Source organism: Mauremys mutica, chromosome 1, assembly GCF_020497125.1.
Source record: "Mauremys mutica isolate MM-2020 ecotype Southern chromosome 1, ASM2049712v1, whole genome shotgun sequence".
Lineage (NCBI taxonomy): Eukaryota > Metazoa > Chordata > Testudines > Geoemydidae > Mauremys > Mauremys mutica.
Genome location: NC_059072.1, coordinates 47,091,276 through 47,118,569, shown reverse-complemented (window position 1 = coordinate 47,118,569; position 27,294 = coordinate 47,091,276). Strand labels below are relative to the sequence as shown.

Here is a 27,294-nt window from a genome sequence, read left to right as displayed (position 1 = left end):
TACATCATTGAGGTTTGTCACGGGATCCACTCACCACTAAGGATGCCTCCTCCTGGCCGCTGTGGGATTAGCTCCTTCCAGGTGCTGCGCCCTCCTCCCGTCGTCCTCTCTCGCCCTGTGGCTCCTTCTCACTCCAGGAGCTGCAGCTTCCTCTTTGTGACTTGCCCCTCCGGCCAGGTCACTACAGTCCTCCCCTTCTGGGTATCTTTCAGAGCAAACCGTCCCAGGCAGTCTGCTCCCTACAGCCTGCTCTGTGCCATCTCCCCAGTGCCTGGTACGGGAACCCAGGCCAGCCCTCTACAGGTTCCAGCTCAGGAGCCCTATTTTCTGCAGCCAAGGTCTACATTATACTATGCCTGGCTGCATTCCCCGATCCTTTTCTACCTTTCTGGCTCTCCACCCTCGCTGGGTTTGCCAGCCACACAACTCCCTCCTCCCAGGGAGTAACTGTAGGCTCCTTGCCTCTATAGTCCTAAACACACCTCCCTTCTCTCAGGGAGCGACTGCAGACTACTTCCCTGCAGTCCCTTTTGTCTGTCAGCTCCTAGGCTTTATACAGGCCCTTCCTGTTCCTATCCAGCTGAGCCTTGTCTCTAATTAATTCTTTCCCTCTGGCTCCTTTTTCAGGTGCAGCCTAGGCAGTTGATTGGCCAACCTTACCACCTTAACCCTCTCAGGCCTTGTGTGGTGTAGACACCCCATCACAGGTTGTAAGGCAACAATGCTGAAAGTTATGCATTTCTTCCCAGATAACTATAAAATCAGCCATTTAATCCTTCTAAATTCATACAGATACAATATACACAAACAAGACCAAGAGACAGACAAACATGAAGCAGTACAAAAGTTTTATTGACATGAGTTTGGGATGGCTGCCTTACTCACTATGGTGAAGTGCTAGGAGTACATTTATGTAACCCTTGCCCCTTCCAAAATTAACTTGAACAGTGCTCTTTTGGAAGGTATGTTGCCCATACCTCTTTTAAAGCAACCTCTTGATAATTCACCAGGTGGCACTGAGGTCTGATCTTAAGAAAGCTATGTATTCTCCTCTTCTGACTAGATAATAAGGTACCAAGACAGTGATTGTATCCACATTATTACTATTGACAAGTATAAATTGTGGCCACCATAAAGAGGGTGGGTAGATGGAATATTTCCTTCACATATACACAGTTCCTCTAATGGGAAAGTAATTTAAGTCTGTAATGAAATAAAAAATATTTCATGTTAACTGCAATTCAAATGTTATTTCACAGCAACTACATAGTAAATCCACTATAAAAATTGGTAATTACATGGTAATTCATGTTATTGCTGATACATTATCTCTGGACAACCATGTAATTAAACTTGTGCTGTAATTCTTTCAATAAGATCTGTTTTGGTAAAACATCATTTCCTAGATTCATTTTTTAAAATGCTATTGAAAGAGTAAAAAAGTTTTATATCATACATTAAGAACTCAATTATTAGAGGAGCAAATTTTCAACCATCCCAAAGAGTGGGAAGTTGTGTGAAATAACTAATTTATTGCATTATAATGTCTCTCTCTTTTCTTTTTTAAAGATAGGAGTTATAATGCAAACTCATAACAGTTCCAACACATGAAGCCTACAATAAGCAAGAGAGAAACAAAAGCACATTTCAGCAGGCAGACTATGGGGTAATCAAAATATTTAATATGGCTTGTAGCTGAAAGTAATTGATCTATGTTTCCAATCATTTTAATTATTGCCACATTCCATTCACTTTTCATTAAGTGAAGATAAAAACATGTTCAGTCTTTAAAAGGCATGTACATTAGCTTTAAGCCAGTACTGAACATATTGTGCAACTCATTTGTATGCAACACATGAATTTCATAGAATATATTTATATACTGTATATATATATACACACACACACACACGCGCGCGCACACACACAATTTTCTGTGGTGATACCCCTGAATAAAATCATTTAAGCAATAGTAATTTCCATATTAGAAAACCCATTTATGAGGTTGGCATAACTTCCCATTACTAAGTTTAAATCAATATAATTTCCAGATTAAAGCAATAAAATATTTTCATTATGAACATCTTATTTACATACAAATTAAACTGTGGTCCCGTACACACATTACATTACAAGGAAACCATTTTAATTTAAAAAAATATTTACATATTTGAGTTATTTGTTGTTTAATACAGAGATTACGTGAACACTGAAAACTGTATGCTAGGCAGATTTATTAGATTTTTCTATTTGTATTTTTGTGTGCAAATTCCAAATCTTTTCTTTTGAGTTAGCATCATCTGCCTCTATTTGCCTTGTATTACTGCTGCTGCTTTTTTGCGTACTGAGAAGGCTGGATGACTTTACTTCTGGGAATAGGAAGAAAAGATTTAACTCTTGAAACACCCAACTCAGTCTTTGATTTACTGTTGGCGCATTCCACAGTGCGATTGCTGCTGAGAGGACGGATCCCATCCTGTGAATAAAATAAAGCATCTTTTTAGCATAAGCACATCCATCGTAAGAACCAAGAACACCAAAAATGAGCAAATCAGTGATTGTCTACTGTTTACAACATCTTGCACCTTTTGGAAGCCTGATAGCCACAGGAAAAGGATAAATGTTCAGGTCCTGGTGAACAGTTTTAGCTTTCTTAACCAGTTAGAAACCAATATTCTAATAGAAGTTGCTTTTGTAAAAAAAAGCTAACAGGGCATTTCTTCAGTAAAAACTTCTTAACATATCACACAAGGACAATGGTAGTGCTCTGCATTGTCACTGAGAAGCCCTAAATGTTATTCTTATTCTCCAAATCCCAATCGCTGGACGAGCAGGGATTAGAAGCACTATGGAGGTAATATATTCTCTTTCCTTCATTAAGTAGAGGAGCCCCTGTGGAAGGATGACAGCTGTAAACTGGGTTGGGGAGATGCATGTTTAAATCAGGGAGACAGCAGGAGATCTCTTGGATGATAAACACAAGATTCAGTATTAGGGCTGGAATAAAATAATCCATAGACACATTCATTTTTACCCCATCACAGCAACAATAGTAAATGGAGCTAAGGTTGAAGTGACATTTCCATTTTAAAACTTCTGCTTTCAGTTGCTCGTTTTCTTATAAAATGATTTTGAAATGTCTTGTGCTTGGCTGCAGCCTAGCAGCCAGTTTATCTGGAAGGTTTTATAAAAAATGTCCGGCCATTTTTGAGGTACTATATTTTAATGTGGAAAGGAAAACGTGAGGATTGGTTCTAAACTCTTACTCCCTAATACTGACTATTCCAGATTCTAAGCTGATTTCAGAGGAACTAGGCCAAATTATACCAGCTGATGATTGGTACTGCTCTTCTTACTTTTCCTCTCTCTCTCTTCCTCTGAACAAGAAAGGTTCCCTGGACTATATGGACCATTTCTTCCTCCTCTCATCCCCAGAAGCTCAGCAGTCCAATTAACAGAGGTTTGCAGCACCACTGGCACTTTTAAGTTATGTTCTTTTTTAATCTAAATTTAAAACATTGAATAAGCACTACTTTAGTGTGAATAATAAGCAGAGGGGTAGGTGTGTATGAAGACCCTCAAACTGCTGCTGGAAGGACACCATCCTACTTTGTGGACTGTTTTAAAATTCACTATCTGCCATACTGGCTCTTCTTCAAAACCGTCTTCACTAGCCACTCAGTATTTCAAAGCATCTAAAACCTTTAACTGGCCTTTCAAAATTCTAATCAAGTACATGTGTTGTGCTAGTAAAATACCACCTGATGTTTTTGTGCCCGTCATAAGATTCAGTAGTTTTGTAAATCTATCCAGTCAGCTGATTTGTTGCTGAGAGCTTCTTCTCCTTTGTTGGAAAAAAAACCCAACCCACATAATGAGCCAATTATCATCTTTGCAATTCATACTGCAGCTTCTTTCTTTTGTAATGTAATGTCAGGGTAGCAGTGTTATTTAAAAGTGTGGTGTAGTCATGCTACAATTCTATGAGCAGGTCTACACTACAGAGGGAATTGACGCTCTGAGATCAATCCACCTGCAGTCAATTTAGCAGGTCTAGTAAAGGACCCGCCAAATTGACTGCAGATCACTCTCCAGTCAACCCCTGTACTCTGCCCCCGACGAGAAGAGTAAGGTAAGTCAATGGGAGATTTTCTCGGTGTAGACCTTGCGGTAACTCGATCTATGGTACGTCGACTCCAGCTACGTTATTCTCTCTCTCTCTCTCACACACACACATGACACAGAGGGTAGTTGCTTAGCATGCAGCATAGGCCAAATCAGTTCCCCTCCAAAATATGTCTTATCACCACAGAAATGAAATGAGGATAGTGATATTATCCCTGTTATGAAAGCAGTTTTCTTACTGCTCCTTTCTACTCATATAGTAGCTGATTTGCTGTGGCAGAAACTGCATTGAGCAGAAGGATGAAATAGCCCTAGGCATTAGAGGCACTGGGGATATCCATCTGTCTTCAGTATTGCTGCAGAACAGATGGTACTTTTAAAAACCTGTTTGCAGATTCCTAATTTGGAGACTGAGACCGGCTAATACTTGATTCTAACTTCCCATGAGAAGAAGAAGATTGCTAGACACTGCTGGGATTTATATGGTAGGGCCTAAGGACAGGATATACATTTCTCTTCCATCTTTTCCAGGAAACAAGTACTGCCTGTGTGAAGGAAATGTACAGAGGAAGGGAAAATGCATGTTCTGCCCAACCTTAACATACTGCACTCACACCATACCACTGGTCAAAAAGTAAAATACAGATATTTCCAAAACAGCACCTTGGAATGAATCTAATTCTTATAATTTTTGTTTCCAATTTATCAACAAGATAATTAACTAAGCTTATATAGTTATTACAAACCATGCTATAATATAGTTTTGAAAGCAAAAAAACAACATGCTAACTAATAAAACAAAACATGTAGCCAGATATCAAAATTCATAATATTAGCACAAATGCAGTCAGCTATGTTTTTGAACCACGCAGATATCAAATCACTGCCATATGGGGTTAGGAACTTCTTTGCTTAAATAACAAAAGAATATCAATACAGTAGGTAATCCTTCTTTGTTAAAAGAAAAACACTCTAAAGAAGTACAGTACCAAACTTTCAGCTACCTTCAAAACTGTAGTGGGAACTGATCTCCAGATTTTAAATAAAGATCTGGAATATACTCAGTGACATTTTAAATATTTAAGGTAACTGCCAATAGGCCAATAAAAATACAGTAAGTGTTATAATAGAGAGGTGACAAGATAATTCATAAGAGCAATAACTCAAGAGTGCATGGTGTAGCTGGACAGCTGTATTTCATAAGGCATCAAAGCAATTAGCTTCATTGCACAACTCTTCATTAAAATCTGCTGTTATGTTTATGGCACACATGCTAACTCATCTACATATCAATACAGAACAGGGGACTTAAATTTAAACCCTATAAAATAACAGAACAGAGAACATTTAATGAACCTACAGAGCTCCATTTATAACTTATTCTCTCATTAAAAAGGTGTGTTATTGTGACGGGCTGGATCACAGAAACCCCCCTGGGAGCTGCCAACCAATGTGCCAAGACTACTTCTATCCCTGTTTTCCCTGCCAGCTCAGGACTTCAGCACCCTGTCTTGCTGAGCCAGACACTCTTGTCTACTTCAACAAAGACCCAGAATCTGAATTACCTGCCTCAAAGCTGCAGGTTTACCTGAAAACAGCTCACAGAAGTGTGCTTGTCTTTAGCACCCAGATGCCCAACTCCCAATGAGGTCTAAACCCAAATAAATCCGTTTTACCCTGTATAAAGCTTATGCAGGGTAAACTCAAATTGTTTGCCCTCTATAACACTGATAGAGAGATATGCACAGTTGTTTGCTCCCCCAGGTATTAATACATACTCTGAGTTAATTAATAAGTAAAAAGTGATTTTATTAAATACAGAAAGTAGGATTTAAGTGGTTCCAAGTAGTAACAGACAAAACAAAGTAAGTTACCAAGCAAAATAAAATAAAATGCGCAAATCTATGTCTAATCAAACTAAATACAGATAGGATCCTCACCAGTTCCAGAATGCTCCCTTTTACAGGCTAATCTCCTTTTAGCCTGGGTCCAGCAATCACTCACACCCCCTGTGGTTACTGTCCTTTGTTCCAGTTTCCTTTAAGTATCCTGGGGGAGTGGAGAGGCTCCTTCTTTAGCCAGTTGAAGACAAAATGGAGGGGTCTCCCAGGGGTTTAAATAGACTCTCTCTTGTGGGTGGAGATCCCCTCCTCACCCTGTGTAGAATCCAGTCACAAAATGGAGATTTGGAATCACATGGGCAAGTCACATGCCCATGCACGACTCAGGACTTGCAGGCAGCAGTCATTACCCACATGCTACCTTGAATGTCCTCAGGTAGACTTCTTATGTGGATCAGGGCTGCTCAGAGGGGGGGGCAAGTGGGGCAATTTGCCCCAGGCCCTGGGCTCCGCAAGGGCCCCCACGAGCATGGCTGAGGCTCCCTCCCTGGTCCCATCTCCTCCCCTCCCCTCTCCCAGAGCCTCAGCCCATCCAGGAGCTTCGCTTGACAGCTGCAGCGTGGCTCCGGCGGGGCCCCTGAGCCCCGCCCCGCTCAGAGCCATGTGGTGAGGGGGCAGGGCTGCGAGCTCCAGGCTGAGCGGAGGGAGCTGAGCTCAGCGTGGAGCTCCCAGCCCCACCCCCTGACCACGTGGCTCTGAGCGGGGCAGAGCTCAGGCCCCGCCGGAGCCACGCTGCAGCTGTCAAGCGAAGCTCCTGGATGCGCTGAGGCTCCGGGTGAGAGGGGAGCCAGGGGTAAGGGGCCAGGGCTGGGGGGGTTGGCTAAGGGGCAGGGAGTCCTGGGGACAGGGAGGGGGCAGAGGTTGGGGGGGGCGGTCAGGGGACAGGGAACGGGAGGGTTGGATTGTGGGCATTCCAGGGGTCTGTCAGGACTCAGCGGGGGCGTGAATAGGGGTCGGGGCAGTCAGGGGACAGGGAGCAGGGGTGGGGTCCTGGGGTGGTAGTGGAGGGTCTCTGGGGGACGGTGAGGGGGCAAGGAGCAGGATGGGTCGGGGATTCTGAGGGGGGTGGGCAGTCGGGGGGCAGGAAGTAGGTGGGGGTTGGATAGGGGGCAGGGCTAGGCTGTTTGGGAGGCACAGTCTTCCCTACTCTAAAGCTCATTCAGCAGTTTGAGGCTTGCAGAAGAGCCAAGCTGTTAGCTTTTCCATTAGGGCTACCATCCCTTTCACTTCTCAAATGCCAAATTATAGTCTATATTTAATTTCAGTCCCATAGGGAGATTCATGTCAGGGGAGGGTAGCTTCATTTAAAATTAGCCACTGGGGGAGGGATCACATGAGAAGAGCCATATCCTACACCACCTACCTCCTTCCCAATCCTACCAAGGGAGACCCGCCCCCCCTACATTTCCTGTGGCTCCAGAGAGGTTAATTCAGTGGTTCTCAAACTTTTGTACTGGTGACCCCTTTCACATAGCAAACCTGTGAATGTGACCCCCCCTTATAAATTAAAAACACTTTTTTATACATTTAACACTATTATAAATGCTGGAGGCTAAGCAGGGTTTGAGGTGGAGGCTGACAGCTCGCAGCCCCCAGTAATAACCTCGTGACCCCCTGAGGGGTCCTGATCCCCAGTTTGAGAACCCCTGGGGTAATTTCATTTTAACACCCTATGTCCATTCACATGCATGTGCTATTTTGAGCATTTCAGTTTTCACAACATAGGCTCATCCCAGATTTGGAACAAGCTCAAATGCTCAGTTCGTGGAGTATGTACATAAGCTATATTAAAGACAAACCCACAGTAACCATCTCCAGTTTGTGAGGGATCCCATGGAGCCAGTCTCTAGGAAACAGATAAATGCATGGAGGTTAAGTCCGTTAATGGCTATTAGCCAGGATGGGTAAGGAATGGTGTCCCTTGCCTCTGTTTGTCAGAGGGTGGAGATGGATGGCAGGAGAGAGATCACTTGATCATTACCTGTTAGGTTTACTCCCTCTGGGGCAGTTGGCATTGGCCATTGTCGGTAGACAGGATACTGGGCTGGATGGACCTGTGGTTTGACCCAGTATGGCTGTTCTTATATTCTAACCTAAATGAACCCAAAGTTATGGAGACAGATACGAGTCAAGGAAGCCAGCAGAGTATCAGAAACCTGGAAAAATCTCTGACTGGATGGGCTCAGGCGTTTGGTCACAAGCTGAGGTGGTTCAAAAAGTTTTGGATTTTTTTTTAAGCAGAATTTTTTTATTGTTTCTTTAAACAATCAAACACAGCAAGCAGCAGATATCTGGCCACACACTTCTGAAACCCCAAACCATATTCAGGTTATGGCAGACTAATTTCAGCTTTTCAATTAAAAAAAACACAACAAATTTTGAAGGAAATCAGATGATGTCCGTGATTTTTTTCTGCTTTTTAAAAACCCCTAATTTTCGATCCAGAAACAGTTTTGACGGCACATATTTGTCCAACCCTTTTGATGAACTTTAGTGCCTTTTAGCACTAGCTGATGCTGAGAACCAGTGATACCTTGTAAAGAAGTTTTCTCAAAACTGGATTTGTGCCGAGATGCAGAAGGTTTATTTTTCCCAGGGCCGCCCACGTGGGGGGAGCAAGTGGGGCAATTTGCGCCGGGCCCCACAGGAGCCCCCACAAGAATATAGTATTGTAATTTTTTTTATGGAAGGGCCCCCCGAAATTGCTTTGCCCCAGGCCCCCTGAATCCTCTGGGCGGCCCTGATGTGGATTGGAGTCTTCCAAGCTCTTTTGTCTGTTAAATGCTTCTTGATTGAGCACATTCCTTTCCTAAGAAGTGACCAAATGTTCTAACTAAGGCTACTTAGAAATCAAGCAATTATACAGCCAATGTTCATAACTTTGAATACACAAATGGTGCCTGCATACAACTAGGATGAACATAACCAGTAGATCATAACCTTTACATAGATATGTTACATGACATATGTAGCAAAACTCTATTCCAGTTATATCATGCATACATTTATAAGCACCCCCACCCCATAAAGCCTTATGGGGTACACTGTCACACCCTCCCGCTGAACTTACAGCCAGAGACTTGGACACTGTCCATGGCGGAGGCAGTACCTGTAAAATTTCTGTTTGTCTTTGGTCACACTCCCTTTCAGTACCTTGAAAGCATGTGATGTCATTCCTAAGGGTTCTAGCCCGTTTTGGGGTTCCTGGTCCCCGGATGCCTGAAAACAGGTTGGGGTATAGTATTGCTAACAGAATGCAGGCAGCAAGATCTGTTAAAGTGGAAGTGTCTTGGCATTTAGCCACCAATGCCATGAGGCAGTGTGCCTCAGTTTCCCCTTCTACACAGCAGCATGGGCCTGTTATGCTTTTGCTGCTTTTTACAGATATGGGCTGAAAAGTAACATGCTGGTGGGGCTGTCTCATCACCATCCCTAGCATGTACAACAGCTTTTTCCACATCTTTAAAGGGTTTACCACCAGTATGAATTCTTTTGTTTTATCCCATAAGTGAATTAGCAAAAGACACAAGGTTAACAGCAAATCTACGGTGGACAGGCTTCGTTCACTCAATTTGACTTGTTTAGCGACTATTGCATTTTCCCAGTTCTCTGTGCCCTCTGATGGGGTACACTGTCACAGTTATATTATATATATATTATATTGTTGTAATGAAGTTTAACAGAGACTTGCAGCTAATGAATGAAAGCTAATTCCTAAAACTAATTTATTTTATTTATTTGAACATTTTTAATCACATAGGGCTGAATTCTGCCATCCTTACTCAAGCTGGGCATCAAGATGTGCCACAGCCCTCACGGTAACAGGTACCAGCTTTCAGACTGGAATTTCCCGCATGAGCACAGACTTCAGCGGAAAAAGCATCTTAATTGCTCCAAGAGCTTCTACACTGGCCATCCTAGGGAAACAGCAATGTCTTAGAGCTGGTACTGTGGGCTTCCTGGCAGTTTCACTGCGGACCAGGGGCTTCAACAGAGGCATATCAAGGAGCTGCTGTGTCTCCTAACTTGGCTTCTTGTGCAGAGCCTCCACATCATCTGATGAGCTGGAGCTTGGTATTTCAAGAGGAATCAATGCTTGATGGGCGATGGAGTGCTTTGGTGGTGATGTTCACCCACTGGGCTTATGGGAAGTGTAAGAAGAGCTTGCCTTTAGGTTTGCTGCTTGAGATCCCACACTTCAGCATCACAGACTTTTTTGTAGCTATCCTTCAGGCTACATGCCCATAGGTGCATGTTCCACTGTTCCGATGTTGGATTTCTGTTTTGCAGCTCAGTGCTCATTTTCTCTGTTGATCTGGTCCTTCTCTCATTTTTCTAGGTCCTTTTTCTCTTCCTTTTGCAAGTATGGGATCAAAAGAGGAAGAAAACCACTCAGCTTGGAGTTCCAGGATATTTATGTGCATCCTGGATACCTGGGGAGACCACATTCCCTGTGTCATATAATTGTCCAAGTGGAAGCCTGCTAGGGCTGTGTCAGTGATGATCATCTTGTCCAGGGAAGAAGGAAGAAACAGACCCCCCCCATACATATGTGATGTGGGTCTGTTCATCACTGAAGTCATGACAGTACCTTGGTGGGGACTGTTAGCATGAAGTCCATGGAATGATGGTTTGGTGAGTAATGGACTGGAGCCGCATCTGAATATAGCAAAGGTGGAGTCATGCAAAAAAGGTCACGTGTACATGAAGCCATGTGGCCTAGGAGGGATAGGCAAGTCCAGGCTGGTAGATAGGATTGCTCACAATGCAAGTTATGATGTTGCTCATTGCCTGGAACGTGTCTTTTGGCAAATAGGCCCATGCTGTGACTGAACTGATGTCAGCCCCTATGAAGTCCAGAGACTGTGTGTAGTCTGTGATCGATTTCTCAATGTCGACGCTGACTCCGAGGGACAAAAGAAGGTTGAACAGCATGGAGGTTGAAGCTTGTGTTTCTTGCCTGGACCATGCAGCTAGAAGCCAATTGTCAAGATATAGAAACATGAGGACCGCCTAAAGTTTGACATAAGCTGCTATGACAGAAAAAAAATTTGATAAAGACTCTGGAAGCAGTGGCTATTCTGAAGGGGAGCACCCTGTACTGGAAATGGTAGGTGCCCACTGTGAATCTCTGGAAATGTCTGTGAGCTGGATGGACACTGATGTGAAAATAAGTGTCCTTCATATTGAGAGCCATAAACCCCATGCTTTTCTCTAAGGATGGGATAAATCACTGCCAGAGTGATGATACAAAACTTGAATTTGTGAATGAAGTGACTGAAATGTCGGAGTTCATGGATTGGTCTCCCCCCGCTTTTCTTCTTGGGTATCAGGAAGTTGAGTAAAACCCCGTTCCCTGATATTCTGTGGGAACGTATTCTACTGTTCCCTGTTGTAATAAAGAGTTCACCTCTTGGGTGAGGATGCTGTAATGAGAGTGGTCCCTGCAAAGGGACAGGAAGGAGGGGTCTTGGAGGAGGTAGCATGATAAACTCGATTGTATAGCCATGGTGGATGACGTTCAACATCCATTTGTCCATTGTTATCGCATTCCAAGTGTGGGAAAAGAGGGCTAAACAACTCCCAAAGGTGGTAGGAGGGTTGTGAGGTGATAGACATAGCCGTTGGCAACTCTTGGGGTCACCTCAGAAATACCTCTTGGCTGGAGGTTGCAGCTGTGACGTCAAAGCCTGAAAAGAGGGCCCTGGGAGTCAAGAGTTTTCTGGCATTTCCTTGGGGGCTCATCAGGTTTCTGAGGGTAGAATGGGGGCCCCACAGAGTTGGGTGGATGGTGGGTGGTGGAATTTGCATTTTGGGGCAAGAGTGTAGATGCTGAGAGAGTGAAGGATGGCTCTGGAATCCTTGAGGATATGCAGTGATTCCTCTGTCTTCTGGTTAAAAAGATGGGATTCACTGAAAGCGAGAGATTTTCAATAGTGCGCTGTACCTCTCTTGGGAACGGGGCCGGCTCCAGGTACCAGACGACCAAGCACGTGCTTGGGGCGGCACCTTGGGGCAGGGCGGCGCTCGGGTTTTTGTTTTTTTTAGTTTTTGGTTTGGCGGCGCGGCAATCGGAAGGGGCCTTGCTTCCTACTTTGCAAGCTTCCCCTCAGTTCTATTAATGCATCAAAATAACTCCTGTTAGCTAAGTATACATATAGCCCCCTTTGCTGCACCTCACCAACATTCACTAATTTAAACCCGAACTGAGATTTTACTCCAAAAGGAAAAAGTGCCAGAAACTCCATGAAGTCCACTAGAGACTTCACTATTGCTACTGATTTTATGTGGAACACATTTTGATACTCTGGTGCTAGGAACCAAACAAAACCCTATAGATAGGCAACAGAGATAACAGATGATCTCATAGCATCTCTGTTAGATAGGGAAGCATTATCCCTATTGAACACACAGGTTGCTGAGACACAGAGATGTTGAGTATCTTGCCCAAAGTCAGTCAGTCAGTCAGTCAGTCTCTCTCTCTCTCTCTCTCTCTCTCTCACAGACACACATACACGCACACACACTTACTTCCTGGTAGAGCTAGGAATTCAGTCCAGATCTCCTAAATCCAGTGCCTCTTCTGGCCAAGAATATACCTTCAGTACCACGTAGAATTGTACTTTAATTTTGTGACACTAGGGAGAATTTAACTCTCTATGAAAATTGCACTGCTGGGCTTAAGTTAGAAGTTAAAAGGAGAAAGGCATCCTCTCTGGAGGAAGGTCTTGTGGTTTACACACAAAATTAATTCAAGGGGGCCTGGATTCCATTCCCAACCCTATCACAGATTTCCTGTGTGGCCTCGGGCAAGTCATTCATTTCAGTTTCTTCATTGCTAAATGGATGATACACTTCACTGGGGGGTGGTAAGACTAAATTGCTGTGCATAAAGTACATTGAAATTCTAGGATGGAAGGTAACATTTAAACAAGTAAAGTATTATCAGAGTCTCAGTGTTCCTGCAGAACTCAGTATCATTATGCTACATAATGAATTTTTTAATATAGTAATGTTTTCCCTTTATAGATTTCAAATGGATGTAATCTGAAAAGAATGTAGGTAATTTCCCCCTATGGTTTCTTCAGAAAAATAACTGACATTCAACAAATAAACTTGTGATCATCCAATTATTTTCTGACTTACAACTTTATGCCCTCCAGTAACAAATCAGCAGCTTTTTGGCACCTAAGCCGTCACATGTTCAAACTACCCTGTAGTTAATATTGTCTGTTTACATCTGGACTCTTGTTTCCCAAAAGTGGGAGGATCAATTCCAAATGGATTTATTCTTTCTGGGTTTTTTGGTTTTTTATAAGATAGGGTGCCAAGAGAGCAGTGCACTGAAACATACAATAAGTTCAGAAGGAAAGAAGTTAATCCCCATTTAAAAAAAAATGCTGATCTATGTCTTGCTTGCTCAGCCTTCTGTACTATAATTGGTTTCAGTTTCTCAAAATTTCCACCATCTGGGAGCTTTCCACTAAATGTCAGGCTGACTCATTTCTAGTTACGGAAGACACTCAGGAGTAATCCGGTTCAAACTGGCATATGCTTTGGTAATCACAAATACGGATGACAAAGCAAACCATATTCAAGCAATTAGTGTCAAGAAGTAACAGGAATTTTGACTACTTCAGTTCATTTAATCATTTTAGCTTGTAAGGCTACTATGAAAATGTTGAATACTAGAAAAGTCCAAATTTCAGAAAAGTTTGATTAAAATAATTGAAATATGACTGACTATGATACTTATCCAGTAGATATCATCATGTAAATATGAAAATCACACATGGGCCAAATGCATATCTGGTTTAATGACCAATGAGTTTGGTGGACACACACCAGGGAAAAATTTAGCCCATGGTGCCTGAAGTATGTTTCCTAAACATTATTAATCATATCGGTTTACCAACTGGTCAGTAAATACCTTGCATCCGAAGAAGTGGGTATTCACCCACGAAAGCTCATGCTGCAAAACGTCTGTTAGTCTATAAGGTGCCACAGGATTCTTTGCAGTAAATACCTTGTCTCTCTAATTAAGAGATGTCAAGGCATTTTAATCTTTCTGATTCCCACCAAGAATTCAAACATAGATTTGTAGTGAGCTCTAGAAAATCTTCAAAATACTTTGTACACGGGTATTTTTTACACTCTTATGAAACATGCTGTGCATCCCATACCTTTTGTGACACCGATTTACTTGGATTAGTATTGCTTGCTGAAAATATAGGATCAATTTGAGAGCTTCTGAACATAACCAGCTCATCCTTAGAATCAGCAATCTAAAAGAAAAGAAAACAATATTTTGGAAGTCTTTTATATTTCATTTTGAAGATTCTTAGGGTCTATTTTTAATGCACGTTTTACTTTGCATGGGAGATTATGGGAGTTATGTGTAAACTTCAAAAGAAGGATTAATAAATCCTCACTGTATCCAAGAAAAAAAAGGGAGCCAGATTCAATTCAAGTTTACAGAATCATAGAAATGTAGAGCTGGAAGGGACCGCCTGAGACCAACTAGTCCAGGGGGTCTCAAACATGCGGCCCACGGGGCTCTTCTGTGCGGCCTGCCAATCTCCCTGCGCCCCCACCCCTCTGCCTACCTCCAGGCCAGGGGAGGGCAAACTACAGCAGCCCGTGGGATTGCCCCCGTGGCGCCACGAGCCCTGCGCCGCTCCCTTAAGCAGCTGGCAGCACGACCCTTCGGGCCGGAGGGGAGGAGGCAGAGGACTCCTGCGTTGCCTCGCTTCAAGGTACCGCCACCTGCAGCTCCAACAGGGAACAGGGAACCGTCGCCAATGGGAGCTTCGTGGGAGGTACCTGGAGGAGCAGCAGCAGAGCCCTGTGCCCACCCCCGCTCCCTGAGGGACCGTAGTTCCGGCTACTTCCTGGAGCGTTGCGGCGTGGGGCCTGGAGCCTGCCCTGGCCCCGATGCGCACCGCTGCCACCCCGGAGCTGCTCTAGGTAAGCAGCGCCAGGTTGGAGCTCGCACCCCGCACGCCTCCTGCACCCCAACTCCCTGCCCTGAGCCCCCTGCTGCATCCCCACCCCTCCTGCACCCAACTCCCTGCCCTGAGCCCCTTGCCGTACCCCACCCCTCTCCTGCACCCAACTCCCTGTCCTGAGCCCCCTACCGCATCCCCACCCCATCTGCACTCAGCTCCCTGCCCTGAGCCCCCTGCCACATCCCGCACTCCTCCTGCACTCCCTGCTCTGAGCCACCTGCTGCACCCTGCACCCGACCCCCTGCTGCACCCCTCACCCCTCTTGCACCCCACACACCAACTCCCTGCCCTGAGCCCCTGCCATACCCTGCACCCCTCCTGCACCCCCTGGTGACAGGGAAGGGGCAGCGTTGGGGTTGGGACTTTGGGGAAGGGTGTGGAAAGGGGCAGGGAAGGGGTAGGAAGAGGCGGGGCCTCATGGAAGGGGTGGCATGGGGGCGGGGCCGGGGGCAGTGAGGGTGGGGGTGTCAGTGATGCGGTCCTCAGGCCAAAGCACTAGACCTCATGTGGCCCTTGTGCTCATTTGAATTTGAGACCCCTGAACTCCCCCCAGGGGGAGGAGGGGGCAGGGCCAAGTATACCTAGGACCACCCCCAACAGCTGTTTGTTTTACTTGTTCTTAAAAACCTCCAATGATGGGGATTTCAAAACATCCCTTGATACCCTATTCCAGTGTTTAACTCCCCTTGTAGTTAGAAAGTTATCCTAAGATCTAACCTAAATTTCCCTTGCTGCAGATTAAGTTTGTTTTACCTTCATTGGATATAGATAATAGTTGATGACCATCCTCTTTATAATAGTCCTTAACATATTTTCATACTTATCAGGTCTCTACTCAGCCTTCTTTTCTCATGATGAAACATGGCCAGTTCTTTTAACCTTTCCTCATAGGCCAGACTTTCTAAAGTTTTTATCAGTTTTGTTGCTCTGCTCTGGATTCTCTCATTTGTCCACATCCTTCTTAAAGCATGGCACCCAAAATCAGACACAGTACTCTAGCTGAGGCTTCACCAGCCCTGAGTAGAGCGAAACAATTACCAATCATGTTTGCCTGTTTTTCAACTGCATCACATTTTTAACTCAGATTCAATTTGTGATCCATTATAACCCCGAGATACTTTTCAACGGTTCTACTGCCTAGCCACTTATTACCCATTTTGTAGCTGTGCAGTTGATTTTTTCTTCTTTAGTGTAATACTTTGAATTTCTCTTTATTCAATTTCATCTCTTTAATTTCAGACCAATTTTCTAGTTTATCAAGGTCATTTTGAATTCTAACCTTGTCCTCAAAAGCGCTTGCAACCCCTTCCATCTTGGTGTCATCTGCAAATTTTATAAGCATTCTCTCTGCTGCATTATCCAAGTCATCAATGGAATCCCACTAATAAATCCTCCCAGTTTGACAATGAGCCATGATTATTCTTTGAATACAGTTTTTCAACCATTTGGGCTCCACTTTATAGTAATTTAATCTAGACAATATTTCCCTAGTTTGCTTTTGAGAACATCATGTAAGTACAGTGACAAAAACGTTACTAAATTCAAAATAAATCATGTCTACTTCTTTTCCCCTATCCACTAGCCAGTAGCCCTGTCAAAGAAGGAAATTGGGCTGGGTCAGCATGATTTGTCCTTTGATAAAGCCACATTGGCTATTACTTATCACCCTGTTATACTCTAGATACTGGCAAAATTATTAAACAATCAATTTGTAAGAATCTTTCCAGTTATCGCAGTTAGGCTGACTGACTGGTCTATAATTCCCAGATCCTCTTTGTTCCCCCTTTTTTTTAAAGATAGATACTATATATGTTTGCCATTCTTCAGTCCTCTAGGACCTCACCCATCCTTCATGAGTTTGTGAAGATAATTGCTAATGGTTCCAAGATTGCTTCAGTCCTAGGGTGAATTTCATCAGGCTCTGCCAACTTTAATACATCTAATTTCTTTAAATATTCTTCATCTTGTCTTTCCCTATTTTGGCTAGGAAGAACAGGGTCAATGACACCAGCTGCCATCCCCTAAGCCATGCCTTTTAGAATTGCCACAACCAGTAAATACATTTTAAAAGTGTTAAACCCTGTCTACACAAGTGTTTAAAAATGTTAGTTAAAATGAGTTAGCTAACATGCTTTTAAACCATCTATTTTCCCTAGTTCAGACATGGCCTTGGAGTGAATCTCTGCTGAGATGCCAAGGGATTAGCTGGCACAGCTTCAGTGCATCTGGCTCATAGCATACAGCTGCTAAAACCTAACTTCACAGGGAACTAAATAAAACAGGATTACAAAGCTTCCCACCACAATTATTTCTTGATTAAAAGTTTGTTGGTATCTCAGATCACACAGAATGTGCAATAAAACAAAATTGCTGGAAAGGTTTAAACAACAAGGGAATTGTTTACGGAGATCCTTGAGGGTATAGTTAGGTATAACGGGATTATGGTAAGCAAAGTAAGTGTACAATGTGCATCAGAAAAGCTTTATATTCCTATTAGATGATGAAATAGTCTACCAATGGAAGTAGTGAAAACACAACTGATTCAATCACGTAAAATTAGGCTGGTGAAAGCAATAGAAAATATGATGTGGAGAACAATAATGCATTGAAGCAGATTATCTGATAGCACTTTAGCTTCTCTAACATTTATGAATCAATACATTTTAGCATCCACTGCAAATTCCTGAGTGTATGACATGACATTTAAGGTTAAACTTTTTAAAAAATAAAATAAATCATAATAAAATCTATCACACATATAATATATTAGTTTATTTTAGCACATCTCCAGTTAATAAAAAATATTTTAAAATCTAAGATCTATTATGGATTAAACAACTACAAATGATTATGATGTAAATTATTTAAACCGCAGTGTTACCTTGCTTATATCAGACTCTGATTTGCTGGAACACATACTTTGAAGTTCCTGCACAAGATCTACTTCATCATCAGAACCAAGGGACAGCCTTTGCTCCAGATTTAACACTTTTAGCTGCTCATTCTCTGAAGAGCTATGAAAATAAAACAAGAGGCAGGACAACTGAAAGTGGGCAAAGGCACATAATATATTTATACACACACACACACACACACACACACACACACACACACACACACACACACACACACACACACACGACACTGGGAAATGGTATCATCCTTTCACAAAGATCGTATAACTAGACTGTCCATTCAGTAATGCCTCTACTTTAGGATGTACCAACAAACGGAATGGAAATAGTATTCAGTTTAGGCATCAGTAGTTGTCAGTCTTTAATTTTGTTGCTTCATAATAGACCCTCTTCTACCCAATTTATTCTACTCTCTCCATTGTTTCAGCAAAAGATGCTTCTGTGTGACAAGTACAAGTTCCATTCGGCAGGAGAGTTCTTCTTTCTTTTGGTTACACCAATTCAACACTGCAGCTATCCTCCCACACTCTTTTTTTGGAACTATTCCCAACTATTTAAACTAAAAGGAGCCACTGCTAGAAGCACAAGGGATTCTGTGCTCTGCAAAGATGTGAATTTCAGATCTGGAGTTGTCTCTTGCATATGGTAGCACAAAATGCAGTCCCCTTGGACCATTTGTTCAGTAGCTACTTAAAGATATTCCATATCATTTAGACTAAAATGCACATATTATACAAACTTCAGATTTCCATTCAGTAGGCTGAAATAGCCAGAGAGTCTTCTTTGTACACCTCTGGATGAAAAGACAGCCTTCTGCTTTTTATAAGCCAAAGTAAGAGGAGTTTTATATAATATTCCCCAAGTCCTAGAAAATTCTAATAATAAATAAAGGAACATACTCTGTGGCAAGGTTTGAGCTACTGAAATAGGTTCTAAATTATAATTAAAGGCCTCCAAACCCGCCCCCTCCAATTAGAATTAAAAAGCCTACACTTCTTCAGCTCTGAAATCAAAAGTAACCATACCAAGCATAAACCCAAACCCTTCACTTACTCATAAGAGTGAATTGGTTTTTGACACAGTAGTATCTGTGCTCTTTGCTAAGTGCTAAAAGAAAAAAAAAAACCTGACTTACTTTTTGATAAGAGAAGCCATTTTGTTGCAATTTTGTTGCAACACATTCTTTGTTTTTATACCTGCACAAGAGGGGGGGAAGTTAATTTGTTAGTACTCAGCATAATTCTATTGTTTTCTTCATTTTAAAAGCTGTAAAGAATAGGCAAAACATATTCCTATTTGCTTAACATCAGACATCATCAGACACCATCAGACCACAGCACGCCCCCTGTGTCCTGTCAAGATCACGTTAAGGACCCAGTCTGCTTTAGGAAGTGGTAGTAGCAATTCAGAAATAGCACTCTTCTCCCTGAGTCAGTACTGAACAAACCAATATCTTAACATAGGGTTGGGGGTATTGTGCTGCTGGGATGGCCATTTCTTTTATTTAAGACATAAAGCTGAGGTTGGACCTCTCGCTTGTGGACATTAAAAATAGCATGGTACTTGTTACCCGAGTAGGAATGTTATCCATAATAGGTTATCTAAATTACACCTTCAGAAATTTCATTCTGGCTGCCTAAAATCCTCCCTGTAGTTTCAGCTGGATAGGGTATTCTTCAGTTTTATTTCAGAACTAGTGTATAATCTTGCGGTGGGCTGTTTTTTAATTTATAATTTTTATTGTTTTTTCCAAATACAACAAATATACCAAAATAGCAGATTAATCATAATACAAGTAGTAAATAAAGAGGGTTAGGATAAAGAGAGAGGAGGGAAAGCGACATATCTATCTTCAGGGTCCACATTAAATCACTGACCTCTAAAAAGTCAGCCAATGGCTTTGAATTTTTCAGACATTCCTTTTCTGCACAATGCCAGTTTGTTTGTTAGCTGCAAGGACAGCCACATCACTGAGCCAGGCATCAATATTTGGTGGGAATTGATTTTTCTATTTTTGCAGTATTAATTTTTTAGCAACATAAGCTGCATGTTAGAACCATGCTCCCTTGTTACAAGGTAATCTCCCCCAGGTACCAGGAGCACATCCAAGAATGAAACTTAAGGGGGAGGGCTCCATCTTAGCTTACAATATCAAACTGGTTCAACCTGAACCCAAGGAGGAGTCTGTGTGGTCACATCTAATAACCACAAAGATGCATTAATTAACAAAAAGGAGATATCAATAATTTTCAAAGCTGGGAAAATGAAATCCTCACAGAGTCAGGGAGGTGTAATTTGTTCAGAGCCCAAATTACCTGCAACCCAAAGGAATGTTCTTAAAATATTATTGAATTTCTTAAAAACAATTTGAGGAATAGAAATAGGGACATACAAAATTCTAGGAAGGACATTCATTTTCAGTATATTAATTTTACCCCACACACTGATGGTTAACAAACTCCATCTCCCCAAATCGTTAGCCATTTGTGCAGTAACTGGTTATATATTTATCTTAGGATGTCCTGAATATTTTTGGGAATCAGTATTCCTAAATACTTCATGTAAGAGGATTGCTATTGAAAATCCCTATTTGAGAAAAGGCCTTTGTGGACATATTTGTTAATGCACAAGATTTCTGATTTACCTTAATTAATTTTATATCCTGAATCTAAACTTATTAACAGTGGTTAGAAGGTTAGGAATGGTAACCTTAGGTGTAGATACAAGAGCATCATCCGCATAGAGCATAATTTAGTGTTCTGTTTGGCCAGAGCTCAGATGGCAATGGCTAAAGGTTCTGGAGCTAAATCAAACAGGAAAGGAGAAAGGGGGCAGCCCTGCCTCATACCTCTCTGTGATGGAAATGGGGTAGAAATGATACCATGGGTAACTACTCTGCAAATTAGATTGGAGTTTAAAAACTTAATCCGAGAAATAAATTATGTACCAAGTCTGAAATTTTGCTAATATGTAAAAAAGGGTATGTGTTGAAAAGCCTTTTCAGCATCTAAAGAAATAACAGCTAAAGGTTCTTTAGCATCTCTCTAAGTGGCAATATCATCAATCAGTTGATGCAAATTATCAGAGCCATGCCTTTTATGGAAGATTCCCAACTGAATTTTTACAAAAAGTTCTCTAAAACTTTAACAGCTACATATTGAACATGTTCAGTGATACCAAGAATGAGCAAACTCTCGTGCCTACTCTAAGTGAAATTGTAATGACAGTTATTATTAAACCCAAGAAAGACCTTGGACTATGTAGTAATTATTGTTAGCCTTTTGCTTTAGTCTGTATGCTGACAGCTTGCCAGCTTTCTCACCAGATTCCCAGTAGTTTTGCTTCAAACTGAATAAAGCAAACTGCCTTTTGGGACAGAAGTGTATTGATTTCAATTCTGTGTTCTCTCCATGTCTTTTTATAGGTGGCATAAGAGATGGTATGGCCTCTGATGAACCCTTTAAAGGTTTCCCAAAGTGTGGCAGCTGATGAAGTGGTGGGGGCATGTGGGTTTTGTTTTTTTTCAAGTTCTAACTCTTGTTGGAGAGAGTTAACAAATGATGTATCAAACAGCAGAACGGTATTTATGCCCCACATTTTTGTTAGGGGTACATACTCTGGGCGCCTAACAGACAAATGTGTATAGGAGCACAGTCAGCTATAACAATAGCACAAATGCCATAATCAGTGAAATAATTGATCAAGTCTTCTGATACTAAGAAATAGTCCAATTCTGAATATGTTGAGCTGCAGGAAAACAAACACACAAACAAAAAACAACAACAACTATAGTCTCTGGCCATAGGATTACCCAATCTCCACACATCTTGTAAACCTAAATCAGCCATGTATGTATGAAGTACCTGACAAGTAATCATGTTTTTATATGGAGATGGAGCAGATTTATCAAGGACTGGGTCTAGTGTTTCGTTGACGTCTCCAGCTCTAATAACAGGATGGTGACCCATGTCATTTATACTCATTAAAAATTATGAAAAAATTTGGGGACACCCTGACTTGGCCTGTAGAAATTGGCAAATATGATTATAGAATTACTGATTTTAGCCTTGAGGACAGTAAATCTGTCCTCACTGTCAGAACTTGTGCTCAGAATATTTACAGTCAACTTTTTATGTATTAGTATAGCAACACCCCTCACATAGAATTAAAACAATTAGAAATTGAGAAGCCTACCCAATCTCTATTCAGTTTACAAGCTTCAAGTTCTGTGAGATGTGTCTCCTGGAGAATTGCAGTGTGAATACTCTATTTTTAAAGGACTGAATATTTTTTTTCTTTTAACAGAGTTATTAAAACTCTTTATATTCCAGGAGAGACATTGAATTACTGGAGCCATCATTGTTAAAATATACTGGATAAAATATAAAGATGCTTTGAGAATAAATGAGAAATTTGCAAATTTTCCTCAGTAGCATACAGTCCTTACATATCTAAGCAGCTAAAGTTATACAGCCCAGGGGTAGGATGTTGCTTCCCCGTACATATTCTACAGGATTGAGAAGGAAATTCCCAGCATGGGAGGATAACAAGACGGGGGACAGAAAGAGGAATTAAATAATTAATAAAACCCCCCAAAATATAAAATATAATGGCGAGAGAAACACACATTAGTTCCATGAAATCACAAAGAAGAATCTGCTTAAACTGTTCAAAAATATACACTTGATACCCAAAGGGGAAACCGGATCAGGTGAAATGTGGAGATCATCACAGCCTCGGGGCCACAAACATTACAACTATACTAATGACCTATTACCGACAAAAATAAATAAAAAAAGAAAAGAAAATGAACATATCAATCAATTAGCACCTATCAAACTTATTTAGAGCAGCCATATCAGATCTCAGAGAACAATACATAAATTCCATACAGTCGAACCATTCCATATATGTCTCCTCTTGCGAGGGAGGAGTTTGCAGATTTTTGAGGTATTTTTCTGCCTTCTAAGGGGACCTGAATGATACTATCTTGTTGCCATCTTTAATATTGAGCATTGCTGGATATTTAATAAAATAATTCCAGTCCATCTTCTTAGCCAAATGCTGTGCTTGGTTAAAAGCTGCCCTCATTGCAACCATATCACAGGCATAATCTTGAAAAAGCAGTATTTTAACTCTCCCCCAAGAGTTCCTTTTTTTCCCTACTGATTTTTGCAATATAAGCTCCTTAGTGGTAAACTTCAGGAACTTCACAATCAGTGCTCTGGGCTGACCTCCTGGAGCTGGCAGGGAGGGCTATGGCCCAGTGTGCCCGCTCTATTTCAAAACAAAAATCTACCAGCAGATCCAACAACTTACTTAGGGACAAATTCAGAGGGTTTGCCTTTCCTTATTCCCCCAGGGACACCCACAATTCTCAGGTTACATTGTTGTGAGCTACTGTCTAGATCAATTAGCTTGGTCTTAATAGTCTTGATATCATTACAGTTCTTCATAACCTGTAATTTGTTCTCTTTGAGACTATCTTCCATTTCAGAAATTCTGTGTTCTACTTCTCCATTCCATTTGGATAGTGTGTGTAAGGGCACTCTGAATCTGAGGCACAGTGGTAGGGTGGAAACTAGATTTAATTTAAACAGTCTCTGCAGCCACCTGTTGTAATAAGCCATCAGCTGTGTTCCATCAGATACAGGCACCATTTTGTTTGCAGAAGTGGGGAGGCAGATCTCTGGTTTTTTCAGTGCTTTCAGATCTGGAGAGGAAGATGCAGAGCTAGAGCACCTTGGGGGTTTCAGTAGTCAGGCACAATATTTCTAGGGGTTGGATGGTGGGGTTTAGGGGACGATGTTAGGGATTCCAGTGGACTACTTCAGAGCTCAAGCAACCTGCATCAACCTTGGTTGCAGCACCCTATGGTGCCCTCTCTGTGTGCTGTTTAAAGAATACTATTTTCCATTCCAGAAGTGGTTGATTTTGCATATGGATAATGCAATCCCTGTATAGTTTATAATTAACCATTTGCTGGCTGATTTATGATCTCTAGGTGACAGGCATTATAAATTTATAAATGCCACTTATTAATTATATCTGTGACACTATTGTAGTTGCATCAAACCAGTTATCATATAAAGCATCAAGCAACTATTAATTGCATACTTGAAACTATATAGTAACCTCTTAGAACTTCTAAAATACAATGTCTTTCCCTACATGAACTCTGGATTTATTAAATTTATTTTTGGCAATGAAGAGGAAACCTTAGAAAAAAGCCTGCAATTTAAAATCCAGAGACTTTTGCCCATCTGATCATTTTGAGGTAGAGGAAAGAGTGCCAACAACTGCATCTCCATCATCATTTCCTACAGTCCCTATCTTATTCTCTGGAGGTCTCCCATCCAAGTCCTATCCTGGCTTGATTCTACTTAGCTGGCAAAAGTAAAAGGATCATAGAATGAGAAAGTATGTCTGATTTTTATTATTTATATTATAACCATTTACATTATTGTTGTGTGTATATCTATATAGATATAGATATATATATATACACACAACAATAATGTAAATGGTTATTTTATATATATATATATATATATATATGTATATATATATATATATATAGGGTGCAAAACAATGAGATTATTAAAATGACTTGCTCACTATGTCATTTAACTCACTATGTCATTTATGTGCTATAAACAACAGGAAAGACATTTAACCAGAACAAAAATAAATGTAAGTAGGCTATTTCAAAAGCACCACAAAAAGAGCAAAAGAGCTGAATAATTTTCAAAAGAAGTGAACATTAAATGTACCTTGTTTTTGCTGAGAATTAAAAGGAAGTTCAAACATGACAAAAATAAAAACCATTTTTCTTCCAGGGTCGTATCTACTCATCTCAAAAACACTTCCCCTCCCTGCCCAGTCACAAAAGACTAACATGTTTTCTGTGGCCCAAAATAACAAGCTTTACCTTCTGTATTTGCCTCCTGCTTACTCCATGACTGGGAAGATGAATGGCCTGACTTCTTACGAGGGCTTGTGCTCACCTTTCTCCAGGAAGCACTCTCTCTTTTCTTATTACAATTTTTGTAGCTTGAAACCATAGCTAAGGGGAAATTTCCTCCTTTAAAGTCTGCTCTATATCTATCCAGATCTGAAACAATATTAATACACATTTTAAAAAAAAGCTGATAGTGCATTGCAGCCATAGTAGTGATATGCAATTAGCAAAGAAATAACATGACCTCTAGGATGTCTCATTAATATTCCATTCAATGGGATCAGACTCTTTTAATCACAAGACTTAACATAGTAATTTCACAAATACGGTATGTACTGACATCTTTTCTAACGTGCTTTGAGATATACTGATGAAAAGTGCTACATTTATTTAAAAAAATAATTAAATAATGTTAATCCTGCTTAAGAAATTCCAGTATACAACTGCTTGCTTTCTAGCTGAGCTCGTTTACTGTTACCTGTTCGTGGAAGAGGACAGCCATGCAGAACAGCTTTGTTTAGCAAGATACTGAGAGCTGCTTTAACCACAGCCTGTTGACCTTGACTAGGATTTTTTTTGGCTGCTGTTTGTCCCAGTGCAGATGGTCTCTTCACAGAGGCTCTGGAGAGTATTGTTTCTTGAACTCTGGGAGCAATGACAGTGTTCCATAATTTGGACAGCCACCTTGAAGCATACAGAAAACTTTAGAATCAGGACACGTTATCAAACATGTTTTATCATATCTTACTTATTAAAGATGACTTACAAGTAGGGTAGGGGGAAAGGATTTTATGCCTTTAATTTATTTTTGTTTTAACATTAGAAACTGACATCTCTGGATAGCCTGACCGAAAGAGGAAGTGGCTTGCATTTTTTATTTTTGTTAACAATTTACTCAAATGCTTGTCCAAAGAGTTAGAAGAAAAGTGGTTTCCATTAAAATTTGATATCCTTCTTCCTTCATTTGTGGGCTGTCTGAAATACCCTCCCCTCCCCAATCAACGCAAGACAGAGGGATGATGTTTGGTCAAACTAAAATGCATGATGCCCAAACTCCCAAATAAGGGGGAGGAGGGAGAGCTGGAGCAGGCCCCTCCTCTAATATCAGTTACATAGAGAAATGTGCATGAGGAAGAGGCTTTCTTTACCTGCCCCTGGCTGGCCTGGGGGGTGGGAGAGGGAATGGAGAAACCAATTAGCTATTATGCTCCTTCCCAAAATTTGAAACCTGTCCAGGATTTCATGAGCCATATTGTCTTTATGACCGCTCTGCCTTCCTTCCCTGTAGTTGATGTATACTAAGCTGGGCTTCAGGATGCCATGGTCTGACCAACTGTCTGTTTTTGGATTTTTAGAATTTTTCCTCATTGGGTCAAACTGGCAACAGTCTGGTGGGGTTTTTTTGCTTTGCTTACAGCATTGGTTAAAAGAGAAGAAATGGCAAATAATATTAAGAGATAATATAGGAATGTTGTTTGTCGCAATTTGCAGCTAAAGGCTATACAGTGTCAGCTCCCAGAGGTAAATGAGACCTGGGAATTTGCTGGTGAACTTGGGCCTATAAAGAGAAAGGGGGAATGAAACCTTTGCAGACCCAGGTCCCCTTTGATACCCTGTACCCACATCATCGCATGTGGGGACGATGACAGGCTACAGAATATGAGCAGCATATGAAGGGTAGGCTGAAGAGCATCTATCTTGGTTATTAGTTACCAATAACTAATGTCCTGTAAACCCGCAGCCAGTTAAATGTCTGGTATGTGAGAGGTGGTCATATAACGCCCTCTCTATTGTTAAGTTAATAAAGTTGCATCTGGAGGCTTAAGTCAATCCCTGTGTCTGTTTTTCATTCCGGCATGTCCTGCTCAAGCTCCCAAAATACATGAGAGTCTATTAAGTCCTACAATATCAACAAACACTAGCTTTGAGCCTATTTGATATTTCTAAGTATAAAACAAGGAGGAGGGGAAAGAAAGGGGGAAAAAGCGCTAAGAAAAGTCTCTTTCACCCCTCCTTTATACATCATGAACAAAACAAAACAAAACAAGATCACACTTAATTCTCAAGACCAAGGACAACAGAAATACAAGGGCATGGAAAATCAGCAAGAGCCATGGAACTGGAGTCTTCCTAATTTACTTGTTCTGCTCTCCAGAATCTAAGGGTTTGTCTACACTTAAAATGCTAAGCTGCTGTAGCTGTGCCACTATAGTGCTTCAGTATAGATGGTACCTATGCCAATGGGAGGATTCTACCACTGGTGTAGGTAATCCACCTCCTTAAGACACGGTAGCTAGGTCGACGGAAGAATTCTTCCATCAACCTAGTGCTGTCTAAACAGAGACTTAGGTCAGCTTAACTACACCACATAGGAGTATGGATTT

At 41.4% G+C, this 27,294-nt stretch overlaps 1 protein-coding gene across 1 annotated transcript in view; it reads right to left on the bottom strand.

Annotated features, from left to right (window-relative positions):
* Positions 1-829: 829 nt before the first annotated feature.
* Positions 830-27,294, bottom strand: part of CTTNBP2 (cortactin binding protein 2) — a 182,187-nt gene continuing 155,722 nt past the window's right edge. Inside the window, 7 exon segments of the mRNA XM_045000591.1 lie at positions 830-2,335; positions 2,337-2,476; positions 14,210-14,311; positions 17,916-18,048; positions 19,085-19,145; positions 24,881-25,063; positions 25,389-25,594. Of these exon segments, the coding sequence (XP_044856526.1) occupies positions 2,224-2,335; positions 2,337-2,476; positions 14,210-14,311; positions 17,916-18,048; positions 19,085-19,145; positions 24,881-25,063; positions 25,389-25,594 (937 nt within the window). The 3' untranslated portion in view covers positions 830-2,223.